At 51.2% G+C, this 21752-nt stretch overlaps 1 protein-coding gene across 1 annotated transcript in view; it reads right to left on the minus strand.

Moving 5' to 3' along the window:
- The window catches only part of Nuak1 (NUAK family kinase 1), a 63807-nt gene extending 51357 nt beyond the window's left edge, over positions 1-12450 (minus strand). Inside the window, exon 1 of the mRNA XM_075954897.1 lies at positions 11698-12450. Coding sequence (XP_075811012.1) covers positions 11698-11940 — 243 coding nt within the window. The 5' untranslated portion in view covers positions 11941-12450. The remainder of the gene's footprint in view (positions 1-11697) is intronic.
- Positions 12451-21752: the final 9302 nt, after the last annotated feature.

Genomic DNA, 21752 nt, shown 5'->3' on the forward strand with positions numbered 1-21752 from the left:
GGCCTTGAACTTACAATCCTCCGGCCTCTCAGTCTCTCAAAGGGCTGGGATTATAGGCCAGCTCCACCAGGCCTGGCTGTGAGATTTCATTAGTAAAACAGATATTGCAATCGCTCATGCGCTCAGGTCGTGTGTATACCTTAGCCACACAGACGACACACAGACACAGCAGAAGGTGAGGCTGGTAAGAGGCTCTGTGCTGTGGAGTGTCTTACAGTGGAGGACGAGGAGCAGGGGGCACCCTGGCCCCAGCTACTTGGATGCAATATGTGAACAAGATAAAAGTCCCACAACACGCAGCCTTGTGAGAAAGGCTAGACTATAAGCTCCATGGAAGCAGAAGCTCACTGGGCCATTTCATCATCTCTGTACCTCTGTAGCTGGGGGCAGCATCTGACCCTGCGGGCCCCCCACAAATACAGCCAGTACCCCCCTTAACTCAAGATGGCCTCAACTTAGAGTTCCAGACCTGATTTTGGGAAAGTCATTGGTTGTTCACTCTAAGCCTCCACATCCTTGTCTGCATGATGACGATGCTAACCACACAGGTTCAAAGGCAAGAAAGCAAGAAGAAATAAATCAAGGGTTGGGGGTGCTGCTCGCGGTAGAGAGCTGGTCTAGCAGGCACAAGGCCTGGGTCCCATCCCCAGCAACCTCCCAATGCCGCACACATACTCAGGAAAAATAAGGAGGGGGGAGGAAGGAGATGGAGAAAGGGAGGGAGAGAGGAAGGAAAAAAGGGAGGAAGGAAGGAGGAGATGGAGAAAGGGAAGGAGGGAGGGAGGGAGGAACGGAGGGAGGGAGGAACGGAGGGAAGGAGGGAGGGAGGGAGGGAGGGAGGGAGGGAGGGAGGGAGGGAGGGAGGGAGGGAGGGGAAAGGCAGTTTGCATGCCTGGCATAGGATTGTCATTCAGTAAGGCTTCCTGTCCCTGAGATTCCTCCCTCTGCCCTGGACCTGCCTATACATCCAAAACAGTGGCTAACTCTCGGTGAGATGTCCACTTGAACACCCTCCACCAGCTTGCCTGTCCAGCCCCGAGTGTTCCACTGGATCTTCCCCGGAAGTGGCCCCCATTACTAAGCTGCAAGGTGGGGCTGTGTCCACCCAGAGTGAGTGCTTCACTTAGGAGGAGCACAGTCATGCGCTGGGCTGGGCTGGGCTCAGAACTACCTAGACAAACCAACTGCTGTTAGCCTCTTCACCCCCTACCCAGGAGCTGAAGGCAGTTTATTTCCTTCAAGTCTGTAAAATGCTCACTCATCTCCTTGGCTTTCATGGCTATTCCCACCTCCCAGATGAAGAAAGTGCGGCATAACTCTCTGCGGGTCACAAAGAGTGTCTCTTAGTCACAAATGAGATCATCTGTCTGCCTGTCACCATCTTGAGAAGCCTGGGATGCGAGCATCCTCTGGTTCTTCAGTGACAACCAGCAAGGATACAATGTAGCTTGCTGCAGTCAAAGGCCTCTATGGGAGCTGGGGCAGCGGCTCAGCAGTTACTCTTCCTGAAGATCTAGGTTTCACTCCCATCACCCACAGGGAGGCTCCAATTGTCTGATTCAACGCCCTCCTCTGGCATCTTCTGGCACTGCGTACACGTGGTACACACATACATGCATGCAAACACCCACACGCATAAAATTGCAAAAAGTAAGTATTTAAAAAAAACATTTTGGGGGCTCAGAGGTTAAGAGCACTGGCTGGCTGCTCTTTCAGAGGTCCCGAGTTCAGTTTCTCAGCAGTCACATGGTGGTTCACAACCATCTGTAATGAGATCTGATGCCTTCTTCTAGAATGCTGACATACATGCAGGCGGAACACTGTGTATGTAATAAATTAATTAAACATTTTTTTTGGTTAGTTGGTTTTTGGTTTTTTGAGACAGGGCTTCTCTGTGTAGCTTTAGAGTCTGTCCTGGAACGCACTCTGTAGCCCAGGCTGCCCTCCAACTCATAAAGATCCACCTGCCTCTGCCTAGCAAGTGCTGGGATTAAAGGTGTGTGCCACCACCGCCTGGCCTGAAAAGCCATTTTTAAAGGCTCCTGTAGCCCTTGAGCCATACTATTGGTCAAAGCCTGGCACGGGCAGGTTGGGAAAGAGGGACCATTGAAGGAACTTAGTTCTTTTCTAAACTACCATCCAAAGGGGTGAAAGTTGAGCCAATGAGCTTGGGAAAGGAGCTAATAAAATCCACTGCCGCCTCCTCTCTGTGCCTTCCTGATCGGACTCTCAGTGTTACTAATGAAAGTAAATGGAGTGGAATTCTTCTCTCACGCCGACAAAGCAAATCATGATGGCATTTTTTCCAGACACACACTAACTCCAACGTCCAGCCGGTTTACAGTTCCTCAAGTGCTTAATTTACAACCTGGGGAGAGTGTTTTGGAAACCTCAAAGATGACTCCTACAATGTAGAGCCTGCACAGTCTGCAGAACTGTAGAGGGCTGCTCAGATGGGGGACAGAGGGCTGGGGCCTCCAGAGGAAGCCTGGCAGCTCAGGAGCGACCCAGGCAAGGAGGGTGCACAGCTCCCAAGAAGTGAGTAGCAGATGCCACAGCAGCAGCCTGTGGACGGTTCAGCCTCCTCCTCTCCCCAGCCACACAGAAGCATACTGAAGAACCGTGCTGCAGTTCTGGCTGGTCCACTTTGTACACGGTGGTAAGGAGAGGGGAACAAAGCCCCCAGGGAACTTCCTGCCGCCTCAGGCCTTCTCCGACTTTCCCTTCTCTGGATGCTGATAGGCTCTTCCTGCAACGGTTGTCCACTCGTTCATTCCCTGAGTACCTACCATCCACACCACCAGTGAGACAGAAGCCCATTTCTTCCCTAGAGGGCGATGGACAGGAGGGGCTGGCCACACAAAAATGCAACCTACACACTGGGAGGAAGCCAACGCTGAGCTGGGACAGAGGAACGAGGAACAGATCTTGAGGACCATGGCAAGTGCGAAAGGGAGCCTTTGTGAAAGCAAGGAAGGGTTTTAACAGAGAGAACCAGGGGTCCTCAGGTTCTCCACAATGGTCTCTCTCCCGTGCTATTACTTTCCGGATCCCACTGTCCCAAGCCTCAGGATTAGAGAGAGCTGTGCACCACCAACCCACCTTTGACACAAAGCCTCAATCCAGGCCTTATCACGTTGGGGGCTGTGGACCCCCGAGACCCTGAATTTCCTGTGAACAACTTGCTTGCAGCTACTCTGAGCAAAACAACTTGTTTTCCTGTGTTTGCAGCTGCTCTGAGCGCGAGACAGGAGAGTGGGTTCTGGTGGCTGCAGCTGAAAGATGCCGAGAGCTGGGGGCATGTCCCGAGGCCTATATAAGCTGCACCTGAACACAGCAAAGTTGGCACTTTTGTTACAAGGATGACCCATGTCTCCATGTCACTGTCTGTCTGTGTGTGTACGTTTTTAAATCTCCAGCCTGGTTCCCAGCTCGCGTACCGTCCCGTAGCGCAGGCCTTAAGCTTATCAGGAATAAATTCAAGGCTAATGTGTCTAAGGTCCTACTGTGCGGCAGGATCTGCATCAGAAGTCTTCAAACCCTAATACTGATTCTAGGTAATAAGGCGCTGGGAGATGTTTTGCTAACCACAAAAACATGCAGCTCCCCCAGGAGCCTGCAGCTACCGAGAGGGGGGCAAGTGGGATGTGGATCTGGGTCTGTCTACCTCACTGCTGGGATTTCTTACACAATTTTATACCCTGGTTATTTCAGATGAATTATTAGTACCTGCTATATTCTAAACTCTAGGTATCTCAAAAGCATGAGAGACCAGTCTCCCCCTAAATGTCCCCATCTTCAGCACACATGAAACACTCTGGGTGACCGCTCTGTGGGAGGGAAGAAAGGTACGTGTCAGCCAGAACGGGGAAGCATGCCAGCTGGAAAGAGAAGAACTACAGTGACCACCTGGGTTTGCCTAGCAGGATGTGATGCCCTATGGGCAGGTGGCAGACAAGCGAACAGGCGTCTTTGAGACTAGTGATGACCCTAGCTGCTTGGGTGGCTGTTGCCATACCAGGCTGTAGCCACTTCATCTCACTGAATTGCCTCCACGAGCCACCAGATAAGATTCGCCACGCTCTCCCGATAAGAAAGAGAGAAGCGGAAGCTAAAATATAGGAACCTACCCAAGGTCACCTTGCTGCCAAGAACTGGGATGAGGTGTGGATACAACATCTATCTCCAAGACAAGTGTGTGTGTATGTCTGTGTGTGTGTGTGTCTGTGTGTCCCATGGCAAACAGGGTGCCACCTTCCACTTCCTACATAAAGTGGGAGTCTCGAAGGACTGGAGGTTTGACATCTTAGAGGGCTGACAAGACATGGCCTTCCCCGGTCATCACAACTCCCCACCCCCAAAGGACCACATTTTTCAAATCACAATTTTCTTGAAATGTGATCCACACGTCCTTAGCTCGTTTTACAGCACACCATTCAGGGGGTTTTAGTCTCTTCTCAAAGTTGTGCAAGCATCATCACAATTGTAAAAGACGTTCATGACCCCCAAAATAAACATACCAGGTAGCAGCCATTTGCTGCCAACTTTACCATCGGCCCTGACAACCGCCCATCTTTCTGTCTCTATGGACTGGCTGTCGTGGGACATTTCACAGACATGGACTCATCTGCTGCGTAGTAGCCTTTCATAACTCAGCAGGATGTCTTCAAGGTTGCTCCGTGCTGCAGTATGTATGAAGAAGCCCTTCTGATTCTTTTCATTGCTGAATAACACTCCACAAATAATCAATAAAACCATGCAAGAGATCACAAGAATATTCTAAGGGAGCACACCAAATTTTGTGCATCCACACATAGGGAGGTGAACACTTGTGTGCCTTCCTCTTAACCTGTTTCGACCCATTGTGAACACATTCTTTGTGGACATGTGTTTATATTTCTCCTGGGTAGACCTGGGAGTGAAACTGACCAGCCCTAGCTTTTACATACAGTTAAAAGTTTACTGAAGAATCTCGCCATGAAGCCAACATCTGGCTGCTCCTGGGCTGTTTCCAGGGAATTTTATCAATTCAGCCAGACTCCAGTCACGGGTGGGTCATCTGGCCCAGCCCCTCCTCTCCTGGATCCTGGGATTCTCTCACCGTTACACTTGCCAGTGTCGTCTGGACCGGCGTAATGATAAATGCATTCTGCTTTAAAGCAGATACTTCGCAAATCATAACTTACAGATGCTCTGAGACTTTCATGTGGAAAAGATGAATGAGAATTCTGCTGTCTGACTCTGGAGCCACTGAGGACAGGAAGCCGCAGCCAGGATCCCGACAAGCTATGTCTCTCCCTGACAAACGCATGAGCAAATGTAACAGCAAAGGAATGTGTGCAGGGAAGGGTCCGCCGGCCTTTGCAGACAGAGCTCTCCTCATCCATTCATCCCCAGTCTTGTGTTTCCTTGCCAACAAGTGTAAATGTTCCTCGGGTCAGGGAGGATAAGCTTCAGTGGCTACACCTCTCCGAAAGTCCCTAGCTAGATTTATTCATCTCGACTCTATCCTGCAAGACTTGGTTGGGGGCCAACTTCATGCTTGGCCCTCAGCAAGGCATCTCTGGTGGGTGGCGTGAGATGGGTTCAAGGCAGTTAGACAGGGTGTAACACAGAAAAGGAACCTTGCTTGAGTAGTTTATCTCTTACCACACCCTAAGAGGAAGGCGATCAAGACATCCTGGCACACTGTGGGTGCTTTTTCACTGTGGGCTAAAAAGGTAAACATGTTCATTCATAGAAGCCCCCACCCCCATCCCCACCCCAGGCATGCAGGATCAGGCTCTTTGGGGAACAAAGAATGCGGTGTGTGTTCTGGTGAAGAGGTCCTTGGCGGGAGTCATTCCCTCTCCATCCTCAGCCCATCTCTCTCCCAAGATGGTTTCGACACCTAATCTTTTCACACCTCAGCTCTCAGGAAACCCTCCCTGTTCCACGCCAGCACCCCAAGCCCCCAGGCACAGAACCCCTCTGTGACCAGCATCCAGCTTGACTGATTCCCAAGAGTTATGGTCAAGATCTCCGGGTGTAAACACCAGCCTTGCTGCTGTGTGACCTTGTACAAGCTGGATAACCTCACGAGGCCTCAGCTCCTTCTTCTGGAAAATGGGATAAGAGGTTTAGGGAAGTTCAATCCATTAGTATGTGCCTAGCACACCCCCAACACTAGGAACTATCAAGCGCTACTATTACAGCTCCCAGTCTACTTAGCAATCTTGCATCCCACTACACCCCAGCATGATGACATCACCAGCCCCTGTGAAGTCACCAGGTTGCAGGCATTTGAAACCCAGATGCAGAGGCAGCTTCAGCATTACTCGGCCTCCCCTCGTCTTGGCTGGCAGAGACAGAACAACGGCAAAGCGGTCTGTGCGGTTCTGCCTGTCTGCAGATTTTCTGGTTCCGTTCACTGGTTACCAGTGCCAACAAACACCAATGCTGTCTGAGGCCATGGAGAGTAACCCATAATCTCCACCCTCAGTGATGGTTCTTTGCTCTGCAAATTTGCCTCTGGGACATCCTCGTTGCCTTAGCTGGCACGGCCCTGCCTCTGCATTCACTTCCTAAACTACAGCGAGAACCCATCTCCAGAAAGAAGCAGGCCGCAGCTAACCTGGCGCCACCGGCAAAGTGGATGCAGAGTCACCGCTGTGTGACATTCCTCTAACAGCCATGGGTCTGGAAGCAGACAGACCTATGAGCTACTGTCCGGTTGTGACCCCCAACTCATTACCCACTGATATGTTATTTTCTTCATCTGTAGAATGGGTCCAACTAGGATTTAACACTTTAAATGAGGGAACATGTCTGTAAAGCTCTAGGCTCAGCATGACACTCTTCATGATTTCATAAACATCAGTTGGAGGTGGATCGGAGGTGGCTCAGTTGATACGTTACCTGTACAAGCAAGGGGACCTGAGCCTGAGCCCCAGAACCCACACAGAAATGCTGGATATGGTAGCATGCTCTTGTAATCCCAGCACTGGGGAGGTAGAGCCAGGAAAATCCCCGGGGCTTGCTGGCCAGCCAGTGAGAGACACTCTCAACCCACAAAGCCAACAGCACCAAAGGATGACATCCAGGATTTGCCTCTGGTCTCCACACGTTCACCAACATGTACGTGTAGATCCACATGTACACGGGGACACATACTCTTAAATTGTCTCTCACACACGCTCTTAAATATTCTCACAAACACATGCAGACTCACATACACACACAATCACACACTCTTACACTCTTATATATTCTTTTTTCTCACACACACAATAATCTGCTTGTAACAGCAGGAACAGGTGTGTGTGTGTGTGTGTGTATCTCAACCTTCTGCTGTAATATCAGAATCAGGTCTCTCTCTTCCTCTCTCTGTCTCTGTCTCTGTCTCTGTCTCTCTCTCTCTCTCACACACACACACACACACACACAAATATTCTGCTTATAACAGAGAATCAGGTCTCTCTCTTCCTCTCTCTGTCTCTGTCTCTGTCTCTGTCTCTCTCTCTCTCTCTCTCTCTCTCACACACACACACACAAAAAAAAATATTCTGCTTATAACAGGTGTTTTTGCTTAGGATCAAACTACTTTTAATGAACAAGGCTAGCGCTGGTCATCTCCTGAAACAACGACACCTCCGTAAAGTGTGATGCCTGCCTGGGAACTGTCCCCTCCCTCTCTGTCCCCTCCCTCTCCTCTCTTCTAGCCTAACTGCAAGCTCCTTGGCTTAGTCATGCCTGGCTCCATATTGAACATGGCGAATGTGTATGGCAGACGATATGAAATCTGTCACAGCATCTAACAGAATTCACTCGATATCTCCAGATGTGTTTCACGTCTGCTCCTAGACTGTGAGTTCTTAAAGAGCGAGGACCAAACAAAGGACAGGCATCCCTGATCAAGAATCAGGTTTCTTTGCCCAAACTCAGTCACTTAACATGTCTGTGAAGGGTTGGGCTGATACATTGGCCAAGATCTCTGATTCTCTGGAAACTGGATTGGAGCCTTAACTCAAACACAGCACCTCAGCCCTGTGCACGCTATGCCCATACACAACCCAGTCTAGCAAGCTAGTTTGTTTGTCTCGCTCTCGGAGCCACAGTTTGCCATCACTGGGCTGAGGGAATCGCTTTGGCAAAAACTTACCCTTTTAAGATTCACTTTGACCAAATGCGTCCCCCAAAACTGTGCGTTTGGGTTCAATTTTTTTGTTTTGTTTTGTTATGTTGTGTGGTGTTTGTTTTAGCAATACTTTGTGTGCCCTAAAGGCCCGAGGAATTGGCTCCCAGAGAGCACACACTGTAGGAAGACCCAGAAGTTCATTCCACAGTCAGCCCAAAACTTCATCCAAACAAAGGTTGTGTAATAAATGGGGCCCAGATTCAACACTGCAGAAACACATTCAGATCCTATCTGAATCTGCTCGACTGTCTCGCCTTTCTATGCCCGCACCTCCCTAATTAATCTAATTACCCTGGCAAAGAAGTGGCCCCCTCAACCTCTCCCTCTGTGTCTCTGCAAGATCCAAGGCTAATTGGCCAACGCAACCTGTCTCTCGGACAGCCTTAAACTGCAGATGCAATCATACACGAGAATAAGAAAGAAAATGCACCAGGAAGGAACACTAGAATGTTTCCTTTTCCCCTTTGAAACTTTACCCAGGTTACTGTCTGCAACTCTCAAAAGCCCAAGAAGTTGGGGAATGTCGGCATCCGATGCTCCAGCTGAGGAACCTGGCATTTCACAGTTAAGTAGCTTCCAGAAAGCTCCAATGCCAGGAAGGGATCTGTCAAGGGTCTGAATGGCGGCCAGGGCTCTGAGCCTTTCTGTAAAGCTTGCCCCAAAAATCTTAGGCTCATCATCTCAAGTCACTGTGAGTTCCTGCCTTATAGACATGCTTAGGCTGTGGCCGCGAGACCACATTAGGGCTTGAGAGAATGGAAGCGCCTGGACCATGCAGCGGGCTGAAGCAGCCGGCTGCAAACTCCTGAGTCGGTTACTCTCTTCAGAGCACAGAAGGTGGTGCTGTTCTGGCTTGAGTCTCTCTCAGAAGGCCCTTCTTTCCAGGTTGGAAGTTCTAAGCTACAGGAAATGACTCTCCTCTGTGAGCAGGACCCTCACTTCAGGCAGGAATGCTGATTTCCCAAGCATCTCCAGCTGGTTGATTCACACTGACACCCAGCACCGGATTCATCTTAACAGAAAAGGGGGACATAGCCACTCCTCCTAAGACCTGCTCTCAAAGGGACTGGATCAACTGTAATTCTACCCAAAGAGGGAGCAAGCTCCTGAGCCTCCTCAACGGAAGCTTTGAGGCAAGTTGTGGGTGTCACGCTAATACCATAATTTTAATTTTATTTATTTATTTATTTATTTATTTATTGCTGCTCTTGACACTGACTCACCAGGCACTGACCAGGCAAGCACAATGCTGACCTCTGTTTTTGTTACTGCTGCTTGTGGTATTTTCTCTGCAGCCAGACGTGGGGTTTTCCACCTGACAATTCCAGTTTCTCACTTGGGCTCTTCTGCCATCTGTGAACAGTGCACTCAGTGGGGGAGGATGCTGCACCCAGGAGGACTTCTCCCCTCCAAACGTCAGTTTCCTACCGGTTAAAAAAGCAAGCCGGTCACCGGAGGATCTGGCTAACGCTCGACTTAGCAATCAAGCCAAAAACAGCCCGATGGAGAAGTGGAGCAGCTTGGGAACTGTCAGTTCCTGAGCGTGTATCTACTGCCAGCTGCACAATCTTTACATAATTCTTGAATAAAACAAGAGATTTCGCTGAAATTAATAGCACAATGGGAGGGTGAACTAGACAATAACAGCGGACTGGTCTCGTCACGGAGAAACGGGGCTCCACCGTTCTCTGGGCGCCCCCTAGTGGCCATGAGGCTAAATCCTGGCAGAATGTTCAGTTTTGTGCAAATCAAGAGCCAGACACCCACTGAAAGAGAGGAAGGCAGGCGCCTGCCTACTAGGGCAAGTCTAACTCAGCCGGGGGCTCAGACAGTCAGAAGAACGCCTGACTGGAAGCCACAGTGGCGCTCAGCAGGCAAGTGTACTCCGCCAAGACTCAGTGCAGCTCGGTTGACTCCCAAGAAGGTGCCGCAGACCCTAGATCCACCCTGGCTACTCAACCACTCACATTCTCCCATCTTCAACCTGCACCTCAGACTGGGTCTGTTTTCCATTATCCTGCTTTCCAACTTCCCAGCGCGATTCCTCAGCAGCTCTATAGGCAACAGGAGCAAGGAGCTACACTTAGTTTTTCTGCTTATTCAACACCCAGCCTGGGGAATATCAACTCAGAAGAACGGCATGAATGAAGCCTGCTTCCCGGGCACTTCCTTCGTCAGAGAACACCTTTGCAACCATCTCCTCCTCAGAATTCTCAGCCCATAGGGCAAAGGGCACCCGCACAACTGCTTTGCAACTTGCTGTAGAATTCACATGTGGCGGAGCGGTTTTATTTTGAGGATACAATTCTCATCCCCCAATTCATTGACTTTTTAAGTGATAATGTAGCCCCAACCTTGACAGTGAATCTGAGAAGCTGAAGAGGGGGGAACTATCCAGCTGGCCACATACTTGAAAATTACAAGGGTAAGCCTTGCTGACTGTAATCATTTTCCACAGCTATCTGACAGCTCACTTGCCCTTCCCTGTAGCCACTGGTTAGGTTTATAAGCAACAGTGGGTCCCCAAATACCCCTAAAAGTACACATAAGAAGGTATCATAGTTGGTTTCTTACTTTGGCCCTAAATCAATTAAAATACATCTGATACTCTTTAAATCAGAGAACCATGCTCATTTCTGCCACACACCACACAAACCCTTTCTGCAACAGTCAGACACTTTGGACCCAACTCTAGCCACAAGCAGTGTGGATTCCAAGGGCCTGTTCTGCAAATGGGAAAATGACAACAAGCCAACGCTGGGACAATTCTGAGCCCCTGAGGCACTCCGAGCACCGCTCGGTACCCTGGCAGAGCTTCAGCCTTTACCGGGGCAGCTAGCCAGACCTCTTGAACAATTTAGTAGCCCTGTAGCCACGATCTGGAAGGCAAGCAAGCCTGCAGCAAGTCACATCTGTGTCTGAATGGCCACCCATGCCCTGGCCATGGCAGCCTTGCCAGAGGCCAGAATGCAAACTGTCAAAAACCTCAGACATTCGGTTGGAGCTTTTGGTTTTTACAGGCAACCATCTGTCTTCTTTTGCCGCAACAGCAGCATCAGAGTGATCAAGCTCAGCGAAAATATACAGAGAAGTGGGATTGTGGTAAGATGGAAAAGAAGTGAGGGTCCCGAGCAACTATAGGACACAGACTTGAGAATCCAACTTCATGACTTCTTCTGGAGTTGTACAAATAAGGAACTCTCTGGTAAGGCATGAAGGTGTGTCTGCGGGGGAGACCCCACGTTCCCAAAGCTGCAAAATATTTGCGAATCCTAAAAACACTTTGCTAGCTGGTGGGAAAAGGGGGGAAGCCCCAAAATATGTGCAGACAGGATGTAACAAGTGTTTCCAGAGATATACACCTGAGTCATGGGTGCTGAAGGGAAAAGTCAGGAGCGTGACTGGGGGGCTTCTGCCGAGACCCCTCTTGGTGGAGAGAGCCTCGGTGGTGTGGTGTGCCCAGACCCCACTTGGTCCACCGCGAAGCTAGCGGGTACCACCCAGGGATTTCCCCTACTCACCACTCGGCCTGAAAACCTCTCGGTGGCTCTCTTGACTTTGCCGTAGGTACCTTTGCCCAGGGTCTCCTGCAGTTCATAGCGATGCTTCAAGTTGTGCTTGTGGTGATGTCTCTTCACCCCGTGCGGCTTCCTGGGCTCCGTTGGGGCTGCAGTCGCCCCGACCACCGCCTCCCGCTGAGAGCCCGGCGGCCCCGGCTCCACAGCAGGGCCATCTCCTGCCGCGGGCACAGCCGCCTCTTCCATGTCCAAGCGCGGGGCGAGCCGGGCTGAAGAGGGCAGGACCCGGCACGCACAGGGGTTCTGGGTGGTCCCCGCTGAGGGAAACCAGGGTGCGTTCAAGGTCTCCCCCGCAGCATTGCTGAGACAACCCGACCTGGCTCTGGCTTGCCGCTGGGTCACTAGAGGCGGCGGAGACTGCACATCTGGCGCCCCGGGCGCGCACGCTCGGCGCACCGCCCCCCGGCCGGCCGCAGCGACAATCTGCGGAGCGTCCGGCGAGGTGGCGGCGGTGTCAAGGGAGGCGGTGGTGTTAGCGAGAAGGAGGGGAGAGGGTGGCTCCGAGCGAAGAGAGAGGAGTGTTATGTGGGGCGCCGCGCCCCCCGTCCCCGCGCCAGAAGGACGCGCAGACGGGGCGGGGCGGGAGGGGAGCGCGGGGCGGGCGCCCGGGTGTCCCCACCTCCGCGTCGGGCCACCGCGCAGGGAGGGGGCGGGGTGCGTGTCGTCGTTCACCCTTTGTGCGGCGCGGCGCAGGCCCGGGCGGCGGCCACGGCGCTTTGTCCTCGCCAGGCGGGGGACAGACGGTCCCTGTGGGGTGGGGGGTGGTCCTCAGAGCGTTTGTCTCCCTTCCCGGGCTTCCCGCACTCACCCTCCGGAGCTACTGCGGGCTGTCTGTGGCTGGCTTTGGCCGATCGGCCACGGATAAAGCTCGCCCGGCCCCGAGGCCGCAGAGGCGACTACGCACAGAGTCCGGGTGGCCGAGGCGTGCGCGTTGTTGCCCGGGGCTGCACCCTTCCGGGCCACCCTTCACGTTTGTTATGGTGTCGCAGCGGCCACCAGGCCCGCGAGAGCTGGGGGAGGCCGGGGAAAGGAGGCACAGCGGTGTTGGGTTACCGGCGGTGAGTCACGGTCTCCTCCCGCTGCCGAGGCCCTGCAGGCCTCCAACTCCGGCCTGGCCAGGGCAGAGCCCTCCTGGTGCCACCGCGGTACCTGGAAAGTCCCCCGGGAGGGATGCTTCGGGACCCCGCACCCTGCTTTCTCAGGGAGAAAGGCGGAGTCAGGAACGAAGGGAGGCCCAAAGAAAGAACCCGGCCCTTTGGGGCGCTGATCACCGTGAGGTCTGGGAGTCCGACAGGAACAACAGCCGAAGAGGGGCGAGAAAGTGGAGGCCTGGATGAAGCTGGGTCCCCCGAGCTGCCCAGACCAGTGAGAAGGCCCCTTTCCGAGGTGGACAGACCATGGTTCTCGGATGGACTAGGACCAAGACCTGGGCCTTCTGAGCAATTCCTTGCCCAAGCCAGAGGCCACTTGCAGGCCTCCTGACCCCCTCGGGTGATGGGAATTTTCCTTGACTAAAAAGGCCAGATCTCCCCCACCAGGTGAGGGTCAGGCAGGAAGGCCTCCCAGCTGCATGTGGGCTGCAGGGAGGGAAAAAAAAATAAGACACGAGGGGGGAAAATTTTAAGAGGCCTTAGGAAATTTTTTCAAGTAATTTCATGTAAATTACAGTGTTCCAGACTAGGGTGGGAAGAGCGAACAGGAAATTTCGAGAGGCTGGTGTGTTCTGCGAGTTGCCCTGGAGCTGGCGCTTGCCCTGCGCCCCTCCGGTTCCTCCCGCCCTCTGCATTCCACACTGTCTTCACTCCTGTCTACTTATCACCTTACACTGGACTCCGACAGCCTGCCTTCCCGAGACCCCCACCCCACCACCGCTGCCAGAATTATACCGTGTACTCAGATCCGCCCCTCATGCCTCTGCTCTGTTCTGCGCTCGGTAGCCTTATCTCCAAACTTTGTTTTAGGGATGCCTGAAACCCCTCCGCCAGCCCGGCCCTCCCTTAAAAGCACTCAACAAACGCTCAAAGGCCTTGTTTATTCTGATCTATTCATCCCAACAACCCCTTCAGTGACTCCCTGCCCCCATCCTGAAGCTGCACGCTGCTTTTAAAAAGTCCGCAGACATGCATGAAGATTGCAAGACAAGTTGGTGGCATGCAGGTAGAGTCCTGGATCCCCACTGAATCGGCTGGGAGACTTTAGTTAAACGATTAACCTTTTCTTCAGTTTGCTCTTAAAATAGGTCTCAGTGAGTCTGGTTGATTTTAGTTGTGGCTTGGTTTCCAGGTGAACAGATTGTGTCTGTATTGGTGATTAAGATGACAAGTGCCCTGGTCCCTTCTGTCCCTGAGATGTGGTAGGATATACCTGCCCACGCCTTCAAGGTTACCTGTGCCCGTATAACTTGCATTGGTTGTTAGAATCAGTGCAAAAGCAATGGTTCTTCTGCCTGGAACCTTTAACGGCTGGGGAGAAACTTGTCATGTCCTCTCCTCACCTTGACAAGCAGAGCAGAGTCCAGGCAAGCTGAGACTGTAGGGTGAACAGATTCATCCCCACCCAGGAAGGCTGAGCTGGAAAACCAGCATGAGCAAACACCCATTTGCTGTGTTCAGCCAACGAGGTGGGCATAGCCGTTCTGACAGCATCGCTCTCAAGGGCGAGGGCTTCAGCCCTGTCTGCTGAACCGTTAGAACCTCCCACGTGCTGGTAACCGGTTGACGGCGATGCATGCTGTGGAAGGTAGCTCCTATAATCTGTATTCAGCTGGGTCGATCATATTAGAAAGGTTTAAAGCTTTGCCTAATATCACTTAGCTTGCACTGGGTGACAGCAGTACCGAGACATAAACCCTCCCTGCACCCGCCAGGCTACCTCTCATTAAATGGGAAGGAGGTGAAACCCAACCACAGTGCGTGGCACACGGTCACGTCCAAGCTTTGGCAGCTCCTGCCAAGCCTGAATTCCTGTAACACTGATAACTGTGAGTTTTTTAATTGCATGCATTTGTCCTGTATATGAATATATGCATGTACGTTCAGAAGTCACCTCTCTCCTTCCACCACGTGGCCCCAGGGACCAAACTCTGATTGATCATCAATCTTGATGACAGAGAGCCTTTATCTGCTCAGCCCTTGTTCATCTAGATGTGGTTTGTTTTTACACAGGACATCTCCTCTACCCAGCCCAAGCTCCTTGGTTCGGAGTTTGAGTTTTAGAGTCCAACTGACCGGGTCCCAGTCCCAACTTGATATTCACGGTGACTGCCTTGAACCGTTATCTCCTCCTCTCTTGATTTGTCGGCGGTGATGGGGACAGCTGTGTCACCGCCAGTGGTAACGGTGTGTCACGCAAGGTTGGCGTGGACCTTAACGGATAGGATGCGCGCTCGGTAGAGGACGGCTGTCGCCGTCAGGCCTACCGCAACGTCTTGCAAGGCTCCCGCCAGAACTCTGAGGAGTTACTGGCAGCTTGATCACACGACTTGGTAGCTGCTGGTTCTGCACTGGATACTAGGCAGATGTTGTAACATCTGCACTCACAAGGTCCAAATCTTTTAAGCTTTTCAAATCAGCTTAAAAGAACGCGTGTATGTTTGCTTTCTTGAGAAAGCTTTGTTCAGAAAACACAGTAATACCAACCTACCATTTCTCGTGTGTGTGTATGTGTGTATGTGTGTGTGTGTGTCCCATTCAAACCATATATATGTAATATACATACAGTGTATATGTGTGCAGTGTGAGTGATTTGAACCCTCACCTAAAGGCTCCCGAGTTTGGACTTGTTTCCCAGATGGTGGTCTGGTTTGGGGAGGCTGTGGAAGGCTTTAGAGGTTAGGCCCAGCAGGACAAAGTGGATCACAGCAGGGAGAATCTGGTGAGTGTTACAGTCCTGTCCCAGGTGATCTCTGCTTCCTGCTCCCCCAAGATGTGAACAAGTAGCCACATACTCCCACTGCCATGAACTCCACCATGCCTTCCCCACGGCCGTGAACTGGCGCCTTTCAAACTGAGCCAGGAGAAATCATATTCTCCCTTAAGTTGCTTCTTAGTAGAGGTGGTGAGATTTGATTGGTGGATTTATTTATGTAGCATTACTTGTATGAGGGATCTAATCAGAGAAGTATTCAACAGTTTTATTGAAATGGTACCAAAAAAAAAAAGTCCCTTTATTAATGCTATCTTCCCAGCTACTGTGTGCCCAGCTCTGGGGCTAATATGGTCCCTCTTCTTCCAGCTACCAGAGTAGCAAACAGTTACAGCATCCAGCTGGCCTCCAGCCACCAAGCTTGGGAGAACTCATGTTCTTTGGATATGAGATAGATAAAGGCAAAAGTTTACTCGGGAATTGATACCGAAAGCTCAATTTCTTCCCACTTGCTAAACGGCTGGTAACCATAGCAACTGGGGGGGGGGGGGCATGGGTTTCAGAATCAAAAGCGGTTCAAGTCCTTCTAGCTGTGTGGTCCTGGGCTGTCTTCTCTTTGCTTCTGTTTTCTCGTCGTTAAGGTAGAGGCGTTTTAAAAGTTTTGATGAAGATTCTTATAGTTTGGCAAGCGTCCCCTAAAGACAGGCATGGAAAAGCTTAGTCCCCAGGGTGGGCCTTCCGAATTGCCCTCTTTACCATGCGGGGCCTAGTAGGAGGTTTCCCACCCTGGGGGTGCTCATGAAGGGAAGTGTGGGCCTCTCCCTCCCTCTGCCCCACTCCTATCAGTCATGGAAATGAAGTCAAGCATCCAAAATCGTGAGCCTAAATAAACTTTTCAATTAATACTCTCGTGGATTTGTTACAGCAGAAAGCAGCTCATGGGAACTACGAGTTGATGGAGAAAACAGCAAGGAGTGAGACCGCTAAGACCCAGGTAATGAATAATAAATGAATAAATGTCAGGCGTGTTGCTGTGCTCTGCTGCCTTCCCACTGGGGTTCCCTTCTGTACAATGCAAACACAAGTGACGTGGGACTGAGAGGTGGAGGTGGGAGAGGGTACCGATACGGTTACCGAATCCAAAGTTCCAAAGTCAGGAACCTTACAGACACTAGCACAGCGGCCCAGGGAGAGAATCCCACAGAGGCACGCTCTGTGCTGTGCACATGCGCTAAATGTTTACACAGTCGGGCCGTAGGTGTAAAGCTACATGAAACAAATGGATGTCGTGTCTACGCTTGGGTCATGCAAATATTCCACAATCTAGATAAAAATAAAAACGTGCAACGCTCGTGCAATGCTGGTCCCAGGCATTCCTAATGAGAGAGGCAAAGTCTGCAAAACAATTGGGGTAATACCAGGGTTGTAAAAAAAAACACTCAAATTAGCATTTTTCCTTCCTGTTTCCATACTTGGCAGTGGAGAGGCCAAGGAGTCCATTGGGAAGAGTTTGGGGACAGTCAGTGGGACAGGAGATTGACCCATATGACCCTCCGACTGTCCTAATCCCTTCAGAGTTGACATCCTTACGTGGCCGTTTTTCTCAGTCCCTTGTGCACATGGGATAGGCTGAAAAATAAGAGCACTCTTGTCAGGGAAAGGAAAACGGACATGTGTTGAGTCCCCTGCACTGAGGACACCAGAGAGGACAGTACCCATGCCACACTAGGAAGAGCAGCGGCCAGAAAGCAGAGAGATTGACGAGGCGCTTAAGGATGTGCTGGACTGCGTGGGAGGAAAACAAACGACAGCGGCAATGAAAAAGGCCTGTGGTTCTACCGAGGCTGAAGGGGCCTGGGAAGGCAGGGCAAGAGGGGGTAGATAAAGTGATGTGGAGCAGGGAGGGCTTCAGAGACATCAGCAAGGGAATGAGCTCAGATTCTAGGGGAAGAGCCTTAAAGGCAGACAGACTGGTATGAGCAAAGGCCTCTCAGGCAGAAATATCCTTGGCAGGATCTTGGATGGGAGGAAAGGGTGGGAGTCGTGTCCAGAGAGGGGACTGTGGACAGCGTCCCTGGGGGCTTGGTGGAATGACATCAGCACTTTGGATTTCATTCTCTCAGGCAGACAGCCACTGCCTGTTCTGATTTCAGACACAGCACCCCTTCCCACCAAGCCACCCCACATTCTAGGACACTCACTCTTCCATGGCTTACGCCCTGTGGTCTTTGCACACGCTGCTCTCGGTTCTGGGAAATGCCTCCTGTCCCGCCTGTCCTCTCAATGACAAGCCCCTGCTCGTCTCGGAGACCTGGCATATGTCACCTCTCTGATCCTACCCTGGACAGAGCTAGGGCTTAGTTCTCTGTCCCCAGAGCATTCAGTTCCAGGGTCTATTATAGCTGTTAGCTCATGGCATTCCAATGACCCATTGTGTGCCTTGCCTGGCTGCCCCCAGCTGCCTCCGGCTCTGGAATGAGCAGGTGTAGCGAATCTCTGCCCAGTAGAGACTCAGTGTGAGCCCAGCTTTTCCATACGCCACATCAAACACAAAAGAGACACATTTTAATAATGTGTCTGATATTGGCAGATATGTCACAACATTGTTTAAATGTTTATTAAAATGGCTCACTGATAAAAGAGTTCACATCCGTTTTTTTTTTTGGTTTTTTTTTTTTTTTGGTTTTTTTTTTTTGGTTTTTCGAGACAGGGTTTCTCTGCGGCTTTGGAGCCTGTCCTGGAACTAGCTCTGTAGACCAGGCTGGTCTCGAACTCACAGAGATCCACCTGCCTCTGCCTCCTGAGTGCTGGGATTAAAGGCGTGCGCCACCATCACATCCGTTTTTATGCTGTCTTCTAAAGCTGATTGTGCACAGCAAGCTCATGTTCAGTGATAACCACCAGTATAACACTGGGATAGGACACCATCAAAGCAATGAAATTTTGTTTAACAGAAAAAGGTTAGGTTTGCTTCTGGTTCGTTTGGTTGGTTGTTGGTTTCACTTAAATTTTAGTTCATTGTATAAAGTGCTAAGTTATTGTGTCATGCCGCCACATTTCAAAGACTCAATAGTCACATGTAGCTAGTTGTTACCAAAGTACAGACTTACATCTTATTCGTATCTTCTGCAGGGGTATAGATCTGGCTAGTACTCATTGGTTACCTTAAACATGGATGGGTGGATGGATGGATGGATGGATAGACAGATGGATGGATGGGAGGATTAATGTATGTATGGATAGATGGATGGGTGGTTGGATGGGAGGATGGATGGATGGATGGATGGATGGGTGGATGGATGGATGGGAGGGATGTATATAGCCTGGTAGATTGACGAGTTGACAAATAGAAAGATGGAATAAGTGAATTTTTTTATTTCCTCCCTAAATCATTACTCTATTTTCTATCCTGGAAATGGATAACCCAAGAAAAGAAGTGAAGATGAACCCTGGAAAAGATGAATCCATAGAAATCTTCATTGGGAGCCAGGCAGTGGTGGCTCACGCCTTTAATCCCAGCACTCAGAAGGCAGAGCCAGGTGGATCTCTGTGAGTTCAAGGCCAGCCTGGTCTACAGAGTGAGCTCCAGGACAGCCAGGGCTACACAGAGAAAACCTGCTTCCAAAAAAAGAAAGAAACCTTCATTGGGTTGTAACCGACCACTTGGCCCCCTGGAGAGTTTATCACAGCTGGTTCTGCCCTCTGATCCACTCAGCTCAGCAACCTAGCCTTCCCAGATGCCACCTTCTGCTCCTTCCAACCCAAGATCACATGCCCATCCTCTCTTTCCACCATCCCCACATCCTCCCTCCCTCCCTCCCTCCCTCCCTCCCTCCCTCCCTCCCTCCCTCCCTCCCTCCCATTCTTTGTCCCTCACCACTGCACTTCCTACCACATTCTCCATCTCTCCCTTTGCTTATCTGCCCTCCTGTCTGCCCAGAGCGGGAGAGGGGTTGCCCACATGACTCTGCACAAACTCCTGGCAGCTGGCACATAGTACAAACTCAATAACCATTTGTGGAATGAGCAGGCGGACAATGGACGGTTTGAGTTCCAGTCGCTAGTTCTATGACCCAGGAAGTGGCTGAACTTCCAATTTCCTATCCATAAAAACAGCTACAGTAGTAGCAGGCCCCCAGGGGGCCTGAGGGAGCCCTGTAAGGTTCATAAGGGTTGTGGACTAATTAAGATAATGCCTAGGAAGTGCATAATAGCTGTGTGGCGAGACAAAACAGTAGTTGTCCCTACGACTATTTACATAACAAACTTGTTATTAAATTCATCTGCCGAATCCATGACCACCACGTGAAGCGGTGACAGTTTCCCAAGGAATACTGTTCCAAATAAACAAACAAAACTAGATCAGGAAGAAACAGGCTCAGGCGTGGCTTTGCACCAGCCTGTGTTGATTTACCTGTGTGGTTTCTGTGTGTATTTGTTTACCATGGGAGACGGGTCACTCGGCCCCAACCCGCTCAGATCCAGGGTGTCTCAGTGTCAGGTCCTGCGTCCACTGTGTTTACCATCACTAAGGGACTAAGGCCTTCAAAGTGGGTAAGAGAAGGAGGACATTCCAGGCCGGTCAGCAGAGCAAAACCCTAGGTCCACCTGCTCTGAGAGAAGTCACTCCGGCCTGAGATGGCCTGAGCCTGGCAACTGGGCTTGAGCAGAGCCAGGCTACCGAGAGGCCAGCTGGCTGGGGATGTGCTAGATGCCTTCCCAGCAGATGGAGGCGCAATGCCCCAGATTCCTCTTAAGGGCCTGCTTCTCCGGCTCCCTCCCCCAGCCTCATCCTTTGGAGCCAAGTCCCCAGTCTGTCCCCTGCTGCATCATCAAACATAGTGTCTTGTGATGACAGGCATGGTGTCGGGCCTGGGGTAAGAAGGACATAGAATGGCTCTCTGCCCTCCTGGGGTAAGAAGGACATAGAATGGCTCTCTGCCCTCCTGGGGTAAGAAGGACATAGAATGGCTCTCTGCCCTCCTGGGGTAAGAAGGACACAGAATGGCTCTCTGCCCTCCTGGGGTAAGAAGGACATAGAATGGCTCTCTGCCCTCCTGGGGTAAGAAGGACATAGAATGGCTCTCTGCCCTCCTGGGGTAAGAAGGACATAGAATGGCTCTCTGCCCTCCTGGGGTAAGAAGGACACAGAATGGCTCTCTGCCCTCCTGGGGTAAGAAGGACACAGAATGGCTCTCTGCCCTCCTGGGGTAAGAAGGACATAGAATGGCTCTCTGCCCTCCTGGGGTAAGAAGGACATAGAATGGCTCTCTGCCCTCCTGGGGTAAGAAGGACATAGAATGGCTCTCTGCCCTCCTGGGGTAAGAAGGACATAGAATGGCTCTCTGCCCTCCTGGGGTAAGAAGGACATAGAATGGCTCTCTGCCCTCCTGGGGTAAGAAGGACATAGAATGGCTCTCTGCCCTCCTGGGGTAAGAAGGACATAGAATGGCTCTCTGCCCTCCTGGGGTAAGAAGGACATAGAATGGCTCTCTGCCCTCCTGGGGTAAGAAGGACATAGAATGGCTCTCTGCCCTCCTGGGGTAAGAAGGACATAGAATGGCTCTCTGCCCTCCTGGGGTTTCTGACACCGCCACTGAAGTCAGATTTTACGGTTTACAGGACACCTTACTACCAGTGATCTTTTAATACTTGTAATGGCATTCGACAGGGGACTTGATGTGTTTATCTCCCCCACTCCTTATAGAGATGCAAAGAGATTGAGAGACCACCCTGAGGTCTGGCAGCTTAGAGATGAGGAGCCAGGACTCTGTTCTTTCTCTATTGCCTGACATTTAAACATGACATCTCTCTTACATAGAAGAGTGTTCAAAATGCGACTCGCAGGAAGATAAGGGCCATTGAATTGTATAACAGTGACCCCAAAAGAAACCGCAGGTTATACCTGGTGAGGAGAAAAGTTCCCTCCAGGATAGGTGGGGACAGGTAAGGATCTTCGAGAAGTGGGGTGGATGGAGACCCTTGTCCCAACCATCTGGCTTTCCGTTTCCTTCAATACAAGAGCCCTCCTTAAGATTCCTGAAACATCTGACCTCAGCGAGCACGGACTGCCCAAATTAGCAAGTTGTACAAAGAACTGAGAGACACACTAGACTGAATGACATGTCCCTACA

Source organism: Microtus pennsylvanicus, chromosome 20, assembly GCF_037038515.1.
Source record: "Microtus pennsylvanicus isolate mMicPen1 chromosome 20, mMicPen1.hap1, whole genome shotgun sequence".
NCBI classification, from domain to species: domain Eukaryota; kingdom Metazoa; phylum Chordata; class Mammalia; order Rodentia; family Cricetidae; genus Microtus; species Microtus pennsylvanicus.